At 43.4% G+C, this 13,383-nt stretch overlaps 1 protein-coding gene across 1 annotated transcript in view; it reads left to right on the forward strand.

Annotated features, from left to right (window-relative positions):
* The first annotated feature begins 3,711 nt into the window (after positions 1-3,711).
* Positions 3,712-13,383, forward strand: part of FBN2 (fibrillin 2) — a 247,344-nt gene continuing 237,672 nt past the window's right edge. The window contains exons 1-3 of the mRNA XM_044228355.1: positions 3,712-4,620; positions 5,423-5,505; positions 10,513-10,611. Coding sequence (XP_044084290.1) covers positions 4,367-4,620; positions 5,423-5,505; positions 10,513-10,611 — 436 coding nt within the window. The 5' untranslated portion in view covers positions 3,712-4,366. The remainder of the gene's footprint in view (positions 4,621-5,422; positions 5,506-10,512; positions 10,612-13,383) is intronic.

Consider the following 13,383-nt stretch of genomic DNA (forward strand, 5'->3'; position numbering starts at 1 on the left):
CAGTTGTAATTTTTAAAAAAGAAATTCTTTGTCTCTTCCAGCAAAGACAGAATAGGTGATTATTTTATTTATCAATATTTCTAGAATAATAAGCTGTGCCTAATAACCTCTAAAAGTGACCGATTAATTTTTATTTGGGATATCACTTAGAACTCTTAAATATTTATACATTTCATATATTTCAATCTTTTGTGGTCATTTTTCTTTTTGATGCTCAAATTTTCCCATCCTTGGTCAGTGGCATCTTTTCCATTCAGTTTTCCTTTCACATGATCCCCTAAGTGATAAATTCCTTGCTTTCAAGTATGACAAGATAGTTTAGATTTAACATATCTTATATGTATCATGCCCCAAACCTGAAATCAGACTCTTAACCAAGGTCATTCCTTTCACTGGTGTTTAGGAACCATAATCTGGGCACAGAGGGTGTCTATTGTTATTGGGTTGTCCCTATTTCCAGGTCTTTCCAATGTATAGGACCAAGAAATGCATATTTTTTTGAAAGATAAAGAGAAGTTCTAATTCATTTTGGCATTTTATAATTCAGTTTAAGGTTATGTTTTTATTTTTATGTATCTCCATTCTTGTGCCGAAATCTTGATTTCTAATATTTTTCAACCTCTCTCTCTCTCTCTCATATTACCACTGCTAAATGCAATTTCAGGCTTCATGAATTTGGTTCATTTTATCCTTAGACTATTGTACTAAAGATGTACATTTCAAAATATTTTGTTAAAATAACACCTTAAATCATTATTCCCTCTGGTTATGCCACCAGTGTGAAAAATAGGTTCATTTGTTTTAGTTTGTTCTAAATTTTTAGGCATTGCTCTTTCTTTTTATTTAAGATATTATTTATTTATTTTGAGAGAGAGAGAGAGAGAGAGAGAAAGCATGGCAGGGTGGGTTGCAGAGGAGAGAGAGAATCCCAAGCAGACACCATGCTGAGTGTGGAGCCCTACCTGGCATGGGATGGGGCTCCATCTCATGACCCAAAATTATGACCTGAGTTGAAATCAAGAGTCAGATGCTTAACTGACTGAGCCAACCAGGTGCCCCTAGGTGTTGCTCTAAATTTAATTTTGTCTTTAACTGTCTAAAATATATACATGGTTCCAAAGGTGGAACTATAAAACAAGGCATATTTACAAATGATTTTCTTCCATCATTGTCTCTTCTTCAATATCTTCTTCCTTCCCTAAGATAACCATTTGTATTAGATTTGGTTTATATTTCTATTTTTAAAAATATACCCACAGCCACACACCATCAAGTAGCATACAATAAACAATATTCTACACCTTGTACTAATTTTTTTATATTGGTAAAATATTCATATGATAAAATGACCATTTTAGCGATACTTAAGTATACACTTCAGGGGCATTATGTACATTCACAGTGTTATATGCAACCATCATCACAGTTGATTTTCAGAACTTTTTTCATCCTTCTGTAGAAATTCTGTATGCATTAAGCAATAACTCCTCTTTCCCTTCTCCCCACCCCCACCCCAGACATTGATAACCTCTGTTCTTTCTATCTCAATGGATTTGTCTATTTCTATCTGTACTTTGCCCCCAAACCCTGAATTGTGTAATCTAGAGATAACTCCATAGGACTATACAGAGATGTCCCATCCCACTTTTATAGCTATATAGTATTTCACTGAATGTATTAAACTGTATTCAAACATTTTCTTATTGATGGGACATTTATGTTTCTAATATTTTGCTATGACAGTGTTGCAGTGAAGAGATGAATGCATACATTGTTTCATTTCTTTTGCCTGCATATCTTTTAAATACATTTCTAGAAGTTGAATTGTTGAGTCAAAGGATACATGCATATGCAATTTTAGAGCATTTGGATTTTATGTGACAGACAGGAATGAACCCTGAAGCCATGTAAGTATTAACAAAAACCCATTTAAGAAGGTTGAATGTTTTAAAGAGTATAATTAAAACACAGCCTTCAGTCAGGAGATACTTTATTTAGTTCCTTTAGTTAAAATGGTTTTATTTGTTTGAAGCACAAGTGCTTGACAAATATCTCTATTACTGTCTTTGATTTCTTCGATTTGTACAAATTGGTGTCTCACCTGCAATTACGTGACTTCTACCTTTTTTTTTTTTAGGCCTTATGAGGATATTGTAAGTCAGACTCTTTGTCTGACTATACTTGGAAAGTAGAGAAGGGAGTTATGCCAATTCTCAGAGAATTTTGGCTGCCAAATAGCACATCTGGGCAATTCAGGTGGGGAATATAGATATAGATACAGATACAGATACAGATACAGATACAGGTATAGATATAGTAAATTTCCCTAGGCCTGAATAATCCAGACATTGCTCTCTTGTACTGTTTCCTAAACTGTGTTTGGATGGTTAGCCTTAATTTTCAGGGATGTTTGATTTTTAATTATGCAGTGCCATGGGTTAAGAGATGACCAGGGCTTTACAGAGACCTCATGAAAGCAGGGCCATAAAGGAAGACCCCAGAGGCGGGTGAACACAGAGGCAGTTCCTAGGGTTCAGAGGGCAGGTCGCCAGCCTGGATGCACCAATCGCTAGGGCTTAATCATTAATGAGTCCAAGCCAGGAACCAAGGATATGCCGCAAGACCCATTTACCAGCTCTGCGTTACCCACCGCCGTCCCTCCCCGCCACTTCAGGGGCTCTAACTCCTCTCTGGCTGCAAACTCCGACAGAGCTGTGCCAGGGGACACTTCGGAGCACACCCCCTGCACGGACTACCCCGGACCTCAGCGCAGGCATGCAGCCGAGGCCCCCTGCGGCCGCGTGAGCTCCCTCTTGGAGGTGGAGGACGCATTTCAATCTGGAAACGCCCAACCCCTGTGCGGGTCCCATTGACTGACGCCTATGCCGGGCTGGGGTGGGGGTAGGAGGACGATGGGGAGGGCCGGGCCTCCTTGGATTGAGGTTGCAGCCAAGTCCCGCGCGAGTCTCTATTCCTGCTTGGCTGAGAATCCCCCACCCGGGGTCTGGGTCTAGGTCCTCTCGGGAGTATCCGCTCTCCTCCTCAACTCTGTGGCTTCTACCAGGCAAGGGGAAGTTCAGCTGCGGGTCCAGCCCAGCCTAGCGCTTTTAGAGACCCTCGTCCCAGGTCCGCGGCCCGGCAAGGGCGGAGGGGGAGGGGAAGGGGCTGCTGCCTCCTTTCCCAAATCCGGTCCCTAACCGCCCCCTCCCCCGTCGTCTACTCGCTTTGTACAGTCAAAACAGAGCTAGCGGCCAATTGAGGGGGACGGGAAGCAAAGCCGACTAACGCCTCGCCCCTCCAGCCGGCCCCCAGGCCCCCGGCCCCCCTTCCCCTTTCCCACTTCTCTCCTCTCTCTAACCTCGCCCCCATCCCCCGCTCATTTCCTCTCGCACCCGGGCTCGCCAGTCCCTCCTTCCAAGCGCCTCTTCCAGCCCTGGTCTTCCTCTCAGGCTTGCCCCCCTTCTCCCCAATCTCAGTCCTCTCTCCTCCCTTCACCCTACCCCCTTCCTTCCTCTTCCCCTCCCCCAGCCCCTAGCTCCCCTTGTTCCTCCCCACCGGTTCGCCCCTTAACTCTGTCTCCGCCCACTCTGCGTCGGCCCCTGGGTCCGGGCTGCGCTCCACGTGTGGACGATTGCGCTCCAGCCCCCACTGACAGCCGCCGCCCGCGGGCCCGCCCCACGCTCCGCCGAGCCTCAAAACCCCCGCGCCGCGCCCTCGTCCGCCGCATCTTCCCCGGCGTCCAGCCTCCTGCCCTCCCTTTCACCGGCGGCTCGCCCTGGCCCCGCACACCTCAGCTCGGCTCCTCAGCCGCCGCCGGCGCGTCGCTGCCCCGCGGGACTCCAGGCGAGCCGGGAGGAGACCCTCTTCTTTGGGGGGGCGACTTTTGTTTGTTTGTTGGCTTCTTTCTGGTGACTTTTGCAACTTTCTAAGATTTGTTCCCGGAACGCACGGGAATCCGCCGAGGCGCTGCGTGCAGGCCCTTTTTTTTCCTTTTGAGGTCCGCTTTCTTTGTAACTTTACGCCTCGGCTGCTCGGGTTACTTTTGTAATTTCCCGCCCCCGCCCGCTGGCGGTCCTGGAGTCGCTAGGGGCCGTGGCCCGGGGGATGCAACGTGGACCGCGCGGGGCTGCCGGCCACATCGCCGCCGCGCCTCAACGCCCGCTGCGCTAGAGCCCGCGTTCCGCCCGCAGCCAGGGGGCCGGCGCTCGGTCCCGGGCTCCCGCTACTGCAGGGAGCCCAAGCCCCAGGGAGTCTTGGGAGCCAACGGAGGGCTTGTTAGACCCTGACTTTTTTCAGGCCGCTCAAATTTTGTCTCCTAGCACTCTCTTCTCCGCGGACCGTGGTCCGCGCGCTCTCGGCTCCCGCGATGGGGAGACGGCGGCGGCTGTGTCTGCAGCCCTACTTCGTGTGGCTGGGCTGCGTGGCGCTCTGGGCGCAGGGCACGGCTGGCCAGCCCCAACCTCCACCGCCCAAGCCGCCCCGGCCCCAGCCGCCGCCGCAGCAGGTCCGACCCGCGGCGGCGGGCTCTGAAGGCGTGTTCGCGGTGCCTGAGTACCGCGAGGAGGGCGCCGCGGCTGCCAACCGGGTCCGCAGGCGAGGACAGCAGGACGTGCTTCGAGGGTAGGTGGGCAGTAGGCAGCGGGGGATCCTGCGCTTGGCAGCTTTCCATCCCACCCCTCCCTGAACCCGGTTCTGGTGGCTGGAGCCGCGGCCCCCTCCACCAGAATCCCGAAGACTCCCAGGAGCGCCTCCCCCTTTTCCTCCGCAGCTCAGCGGGCAAAAAGCCCTCCCTCGGGGGGTTGGGTCGAAGGCCCCCAGGTGTGGATGGCAGAGCGCAGACTGTGCCCGCGGTGCGGGAACAGGTTCTCAATGTCGGGCGGAGGGCGGGCTTGAGTCTACTCCGCGTCGGGGCTCGTGGAGCCTGCCTGCTCCCACCGTCGGGGGCGCAGCTCCTGAGCCTTTTGTTTGAGAAGGAGTGCGGGGTTTAGGGTTTTCTCTGATCCTCAAACTCAAGCGCTTCACCTTCCAACGCGCCTTCCTTGACACGTCGGGGCCAAAGTAACAATGGATTAAGGAGGGACGGATTTGGGGACGAGGGCAAGGATTTTTGAAAGAGTCTTTCCTTTGTTCTATGCATCCGGAGCCCAGAGTAGTAGCAAATTATATGTTTCCATGTTTTCTTTTTGCCCTTTAAAAAGGCAGTAAGGGAAGGGAGATGAAAGGCAAGTTTGAGACGTTTCCAGCCCTCCCCCATTCAGCCAATTTACTTCCATCTCTGTGCCCCAAGTCCCAAGAATTTGAAGTGTAGTTTTGGTTTGTTTGTTGTCCCGAAATCTTTTCACTCAGGGTTTTTGCTTGGGAAAACACTAATGCATTACCATACACTTCCCTACGTGTCTGTGACCTTGCTTGTCCACCGCAGGCCCAACGTGTGCGGATCCAGGTTCCACTCCTATTGCTGCCCCGGATGGAAGACGCTTCCTGGAGGAAACCAGTGCATTGTCCGTGAGTGCTTGATTGGGGTCCCACCTTGGGCAGCGCGCTTGGCCCCTTGTCAGGGCCGACCTCTTGGGTTCAGTTGTCTGGGACACAGTTGCTTTTAGAATCCAGTGGCCACAAAGCAATGATAATTAGGACAGGGACCCGTTTGAGTGTTAAGGAGGAAGCAGCCGGTTTACATCGAAGTTTAGACCTCGCTTCTAGACTCTGTTGAAGGGCAATAATGATAAAGGTTTCAAAGATACTTGGAAGTTTTATCTTTCTGAGTCTATTAATACAAACTGAAGGGGGAGTGCACCAATTCCCTAGATAACTCAAAACCACTTTTTCCTAAAGGAGTCCAGATAAGCCCACAATGTGATTATGTAAATTATCTGGCTTTTGACTGCATGAGGTTTAGGCCTTTTGAAGATCAAGCTTTCTTAGGCCTTTGTACAAAACCACTTTATTATCTCTGGTTTCATCTCAACAGCCACATAATGTAGATATGAAAGGAACTCTCAGAGGACTTAGAGTTGACCCAGGTCAACAAAATTTTTAAAAGAACTCTTCCCAAGTGGCTTAACCTTTTTTTTTTTGTAAGATATTTAAATTTAGGATTTACAGGCTCTACATCTCATAGTGTACTGTAGATTTCCAAAGTGTGAGGCTTAGAGCTTCCAAAGTTCTGCATCTCTGACCTTCAAAGTTTTATTCTTTTATTTAGTTTCCAAATTGTGTACCTAGCTCTTACAAGTTCTAACTGGAGAAGTCATTAGTTACCAGACTCATAGTGATGGACTGTGGGATGTCTTTTCACATGCCTGTGAATTCGTGAGTTGAAGTGTGACTGGCCTGCTCCCTGTATTTATCTAGCAGTCAAATTTATCTTGTCGGGAGGAGAGCCAGGTATCATAGACAGCACATTCATTTATAGCCAGTCTTGCCTTTAGATTGACCTTCATGTTCTCTAGGGAAAAAATAATTATGCAATTGTGAACAGAGAAAAAGGGCAAGCCACGCTAGCCAAGGGATAATAAGGATGTAGTGGCATTTCCGACTCTATATTTATTGGTTTTGTGGGTTTGAGATAGATCCTTCATGTTATTTCATGGCAGTTTTTAAAAAGGAGTGAAGTTTCATGTGTTGTCAAGACTTTTTTTGTTTCTTGTAATTTTTTCTACCCTGAAAATGCCACAATTTCCAGTAGGGAGGCACAAATGGGAAACAATGACTGTGTTCTTTAAAGTGATTCATGAGTATTTTAAATAAATCCTCTGATGATAAGCCTTTAGTAAAAAAGAAACAAAAGATACTACATTCTTTTTTCCCCAACGCAGAAATCCTCTATGTGAGGCATATATGGAGGGTGTATTTACCCTTTTAGGCCAGTAGGGTATACTTTGCCTGCTTTAACATGGTTCCTAGACTCCTACAACAGCTTGTCACTCACCACACACCTGCCATACTAACTGGGATGACTTAGGCACTGCGGAAAGTCTGACTCACTGAATGTAATGAATGTGACTGCCATTATTGAGTTGGAGAGCAGCCGAGAGAAGGGATTGGTTTATGGTATGTGTTGAAAATCCGTAAAGTCAGATTTTATTGGATTGGTGTGGAATGGGAATTCCAGAGAGCAGAGCCTTCCAGAATACTTGAAGTAGAAATGCATATATGTGTGTGTATCATTAATATATACGTATATGGCCCTCTGAGTGTCTGCTTTAAATACTTACAGTTTTTCAGCAACATTGTCCTCCTTATTTGTTTAGAAGAACAACTTTGGAAGTCTCAGAGCAATGGTGACTATTATAGCCTGCTTTTCTACTTCTTGAAATATTTGGGTACCTATGAAATACATTGGAAGTTACATGCATCATAAATCTCTTTAAAAAAATTCTTAAACTCAAAATCATATATTCTGTAGTTACCTTTGTATCACCAATAAATAAATAAATAAATATATCTCACTTATATATCAAGCACTTAGAGTTTATCTACAAAAATATTAGCACATTAAAAAGATAATTCAAATACCCAAGAGTATAAAACAGTGCATAAAATAGAGGAATGTAATGCCCTTTTATTCTCTTGTATGGATCTCACATAAATTTTGAATTTTAATATTTTCTGTTCAATTTAGTAGTACAGTTCTTTTTGACATTTAAAATGATAATATGTGGAGATAATAACCAAACTGAAAGCATTTTCAAGTCAAAATCAAGAATTTTCATTCTAGGACTTCCTGGTGATAATAAGTTATTTATTACAGTTACTGAATTTTCACCATTTAGCAAAAGATAAAGCTCTAAGGCAACTTACAAAGAGATAAGTAGAATACAAATCAAATATGAGGACCAAAGACTAATTATTTCATTTATATATCAGCATTCTCTCTTTATAGAAGGATATTAAAAATGATTACCTTCTAGAATTTTAATCTGTTTGGTGTTGACCAGGCTTCATGAAGAGATGAAGATAATAAAAGACAAATGTATTTCTCAGATTATGGGAAACCTAATGCATTTTGATTTGTGTTTCTATGTTTGTTGTTAATGATCTTAGTTGTGGCCTACAAAGATCATTGAAGTACTTCTGAAATTGCAAATATTTGTTTCCAAAAAAAAATGGAATTGACTTTCTCACTTTTCATTTTTTTAAAAATCTTGTTAGAACTTGAAGCATTGGGAAAGTTTATTAATTTATTTGTGAAATTTTGCTATGAAGTGCATTTTGATCAGTGGAATAGGAAAGGGTTGGCCTGAAATCACAGCATTTGAACCTAAAAAGAGCTCAGAATACTCCACTATAACCTCTTTTTTTTATTTTACCAAGAAGAAAACAAAACCCAGCGAAGCTATGTGGTCTTTTTCTAAACTTTCACTGGGTCCATAGCATAGCAAGAGTTCAACCTCAGACCTTTTTCATCCTATGTCCTCTTTACTGTGCTGGGCATCTTCTCCCAGCATCAGAGAAAGCCTATCCCCCATGTTCTCTTTCCCTCTCCTTTCATTATTTCTGGGTCTCGTGGTTTTCATGAAGGTAGGAGGGACAAGTAGTTAGGTGAGGCATCTCATAGTTTGGGATGAGTGTGAGGAGAAAGGGCCTTCACACTCTTGTCTTCTCACTGGCTCACAGACATAAAGCTCAGATCTGTGGTAATGACAGGAGTCTGTTGTCTGAGAATGACCATTCTCCAGCCATGAAACCTTCCTTGGGTTTAGGACCTGAGTAGGAACACTTTGTAGATTACCTATGCCTAGACTAAATGTCTGCCTGCTGGGGGTGAGGGAGCTTTGGAAGAAACAATATTTTAGTGGGTATGGTCATTGGAAAATAATTGGTGAAACTGTAGCACATTTTAAAATTTAGTAGTCAGTTCCATGGCAGGAACCATGTTCTTGCCTAAAATTAGTTTCCTATCTACACACTATGATCTATGACATTTTCATTTATAAGGAGTGCTAATGGAGATGCTGGTCATATTACGTGGATGTCAAAAGGCAGTTTCAGGAAGAAAAAAAAAATGACTGGGTTAGCTCACTTCCGTTTTTTCTTTGTTTGTTTTTAAAGATTTTATTTGAGGGGTGCCTGGGTGGCTTCGTGGGTTAAAGCCTCTGCTTTCAGCTCAGGTCATGAACCCAGGATCCTGGGATGGAGCCCTGCATCAGGCTGTCCGCTCAATGGGGAGCCTGCTTCCTCCTCTCTCGCTCTGCCTTCCTCTCTGCCTACTTGTGATCTCTGTCTATCAAATAAATAAATAAAATCTTAAAAAAAAATTTAAAAAATTTTTTAAAAATGAAAAAAGATTTTATTTATTTGAGAGCATGAGCAAGTGAAAAAGAATGAATAGGGGAAGGAGCAGAGGGAGAGGGAGACGCAGACTCCCCACTGAGCAAGGAACTGTGTTGCAGGGCTCCAGGATCATGACCTAAGCTGAAGGCAGATGCTTAACCAACTGAGCCACTCAGGCACCCTGAGTTAGCTCACTTCTATACTACACACCCTTTACATTATTGGGGGTCTCTGATCTCTTGGAAAATTCTGAGATGCCTGTCTAGTTAAAGACACATGCACATTTGCATGAATGTTTATAGTTAGTTTGAGAATGTTCCCAGACTCTCCTCTTATCCTCATGGATCCAGGCATGGAGCATTAAAGCACATAGGCTTTGTACACAAATAAAAAATTCAGTTGTGAGTATAGAGATAAATTTCTCAGCTCTTAAATGAACTGATTCTAAAAATGGGAGAGACTTCCCATTTGAAGGCACTCAACTAATGATTTTGAGGATCCATGGCATGTGCTGTGTCAGTGAGCCTAACATTCTTTGCTGTGATGACCCTCATACCTTGGAGGTCAAAGCTGCAGGAGGCCTTGACTCTCCCTCCATCAAAATGTGGCAGCAGCTTTTCTGACCAGCAGGATATAGGCTAGGTTGTGGTGATAGCATGGGAGAAAAAAGGCTAGAGGAAGGAGAGAGGGATTTATTAAGGAGAACAAAGATTGATGATGGGGCAGGTCAGATACCAGCTGGGAAGGAATGTGCATGGAACCCCTGGGGCTTGGCCAACTGGTTAGGGCCTGGAGTCTCTGCCTCAGTCCATTTTTTATTTTCTATGTCTTGTGAAGTTCTTTTCCAGAGTGGGCTATGTTTTCTGAGGTTTTGTAGACCTCTGGGTTTCCTCAATCCTTCTAGCTTCCTTCGACCCAGACTGTGATCTTGTGGTAAATTCTATGTATAAATGCTCTGCCTTGAGTGGAAAACATGACCTGTACTGATAGAGTTAAAGGACTATGGAACTTGAAATAGTTTCATTTGTTTGCACATTATCATAAGGTTATTTGTGAGACTTCATCTCATGTCTACGATGGGTGATTTTGTTGCATATCTGAAATCAGACATTACATATCCTGTATTTTTTTATCTTAGTTTTTCAAGTTTACTGTTGTTGACTGTAGCTTTCTTGTTTTGTATACTGTGGTTTATTACCTAATTATTCCTTCGCTTTCCTATTGTGCTTTCTACAGCAATTTGTAGAAATAGTTGTGGAGATGGATTTTGTTCCCGTCCTAACATGTGTACCTGTTCCAGTGGCCAAATATCACCAACCTGTGGATCAAAATCAAGTATGTTCTTTAGATGTGATCTCATTTATTGCATTATTCTGAAGCTTGTGAATGAATACCAAATGTCCTTTTTAACAAGGATATATATGTTGATTATTTTCCTCATTAGCTAGATCTGCTTTAATCTTTGGAGTCAAAATCTTCAGTGGCTTCATTATTGCCACCAACAACTGAAGGGAAGGAGGATAATGATTTTTTATTTAGCAGAATGGTTTAGTTCTGGTCCAGAAGCTATGTGTGTCTGCAGTAAAAGTGCCTGGATTCAGTGGAAAAGAAATTCTTTGTGAATAACTTATGAACTATAACTTACTTGGTTTTTGTTCTGTGCCAGATACTCTTTTATGTTTTTGACTATAGCATTTTATTTAATCTTCACATGAAAACTATGAGATACTATTACTATCCCATTTTATAGAGAAAGGAGTTTGGCATGTGTGAATTAAGTAACTTGCCCAGGGTAACATAGATTTGAATTCATGTACTCTGATGCCTAAACGTATAGGTTCCAACCCTATGCTCTGTTTATTGCCTTTGCATAATCCTACAGTCCATGTCCTATTTCATGGATGAACCAAAGGAGAAAGATAAGAGGATTGGGATGATAACAAATACTATATACTGACCAGATACTCTACATATATTAACTCACTTTGCTTTACCCATATTAACTCTCAGCAGTCCTGTGGTATCACAACAGTGGAGTAGGATTGTGTTCATGACCCAAATCAGGGTTGTCAGTTTTTCAAAACTAATCTTTTAGGCTGTTGTTTAAGATGAGATTATAACAAGGTAGGGGCAGATACTATTTATTTAATTGCTCAGTAATTACATAAAAATTTAAATCTGCCTCAAGCCAGAGTGATGTTTTTTAATTTTTAACATTTATCTCTCTAAATTTTCTCAGAAGAGGTAGTAGAGAATTTGTCTGACTCAGAAATTGAAGATTCAAGATTTACATGATCAATGTCATTGTCTTCTGATGAAACTTCTGCATAACTTCTAGTTTCATTTTCTTTGAAAATTATGTGTCATTTTCTCAGCCTTTAAAAGTTCATCTTTGGGGCGCCTGGGTGGCTCAGTGGGTTAAAGCCTCTGCCTTTGGCTAAGGTCATGGTCCCAGGGTCCTGGGATCGAGCTCCGTATGGGGCTCTCTGCTTGGCGGGGAGCCTGCTTCCCCCCTCTCTGTTTCTGCCTGCCTCTCTGCCTACTTGTGATCTCTATCAAATAAATAAATAAAATCTTTAAAAATATAAATAAAAAAAATAAAAGTTCATTTTCCCAATTCATCCAGGCTTTCTTGACCACCCAGATTACCAGATTTCCTTCAGTGCTTTCAGGAGCCTTCCTGGTCTGACTGCCTCAAATATATTCTGGACCTTATTTTCATTAATGTTGTCTTAGTTTACTCATATATGCCTTCAGGGAAAGAAAAAAATCCTGGAGAAATTTTACGGGTTCAGCTTCTTAATTCTCTCCCTGGGCAGCTAAACATTGACTGGGCCAACCCTCAGTTTATGGTATATAATTCCATATGGAATCCGGGAATTCCTATGGCCTTGAGTAGTACTCCCTTTTCATCAGGAATGTTTCTCTCTTTGCCAGTCTTATCCTACTCCACTCCTTCAGGGCATTTAGAACCATTATTTGCCCTCTTTGTGAAACATTCTTTTCCCTCCACTTATGCAGTATCCATGGCCATAGTGTTTTCCTGGTTATTATATTTTAGTCTTTGGTCTAGGCATCCTCTTCATTAGACTTTGGCATTTTCAACAGTATTGCCTCCCTGGATGAATTTATTTATATAGATGCCTTCAACTACTACCAGTATGTTGCTAACTCATAGTAATTGTCTTCAGAATAGATCCCTCCAATGAGCCTCCTATTCACAGGTTCCATTTCCACTTGAATGCATAGTATATGTCTGAAACTTGGTAGCAGGACATTTGATTCATTGTTGCCCACAATCTGTTTCTTCCAGTTTCTCTTGCTTCAGCAAATGCCACTTCTCCTCCACCCAGTGCCTAAGCGACTGTTTCTCTTTACCTTCTTCCTCCTTTTCTCAGTGTCAACTCTTTTAACCAGACCTGGGGGTTCTTTTGGAAAACACATTTTAAGTGCTTCTACTTTCTATAGCCTGTGGTTAAGTTCCCCTCATCTCTTACCTGGGAGGTAAGAGAAGTCCCCCTCATCTCTTAGCCATTGGGAGGGTACTGTTGGAGTACCCTCCCAGTGGCTTCTCTGGGTTCCACCCTTAATCTCTTCAGATCTGTTCTCTGCAGAGCGGCTAGAGGAATCCTTTAAAAATACATTGCATCACTTTACTCTCTTAAATCCTTTCAATGACTTCTTTTGCATTTGGGATATAACAACCCTTTCATGGCCTGGGAGATCTTGGATTATCTGGCTGGCCTCTGGATGCCTCTTTTAAGACCTTTTCTTCCCAGCCTGACTCTTTATAGTCCTGTGACTCTAAGTTTTTCAAATAAAGGAAACTCCCCATCATCCGAGGGACTTGCTGGTTCCTCTCCCCATGAGCCTCCTCTTTAGTACTTCTCATGCCTGGCTCATTCTCTTCTTTCAAACCACTTCCTAAGTGTCACGTGAGAATGGTCTGGTCTTCCTCCTGTCTAGATTTCTCCTTGGCTCTTGGCTATTCTCCTTTATAACACAGTTTCCTTTGGAGAACTTGTCGCAACCTCTAATGACATTGTAGTGTTTGTTTACTTGTGTTTTGTCTGCCTCTCTGTGGGAATGTTAGCTCCATGAGGGTGA

This window comes from Neovison vison, chromosome 1 (genome assembly GCF_020171115.1).
Source record: "Neovison vison isolate M4711 chromosome 1, ASM_NN_V1, whole genome shotgun sequence".
NCBI lineage: Eukaryota > Metazoa > Chordata > Mammalia > Carnivora > Mustelidae > Neogale > Neogale vison.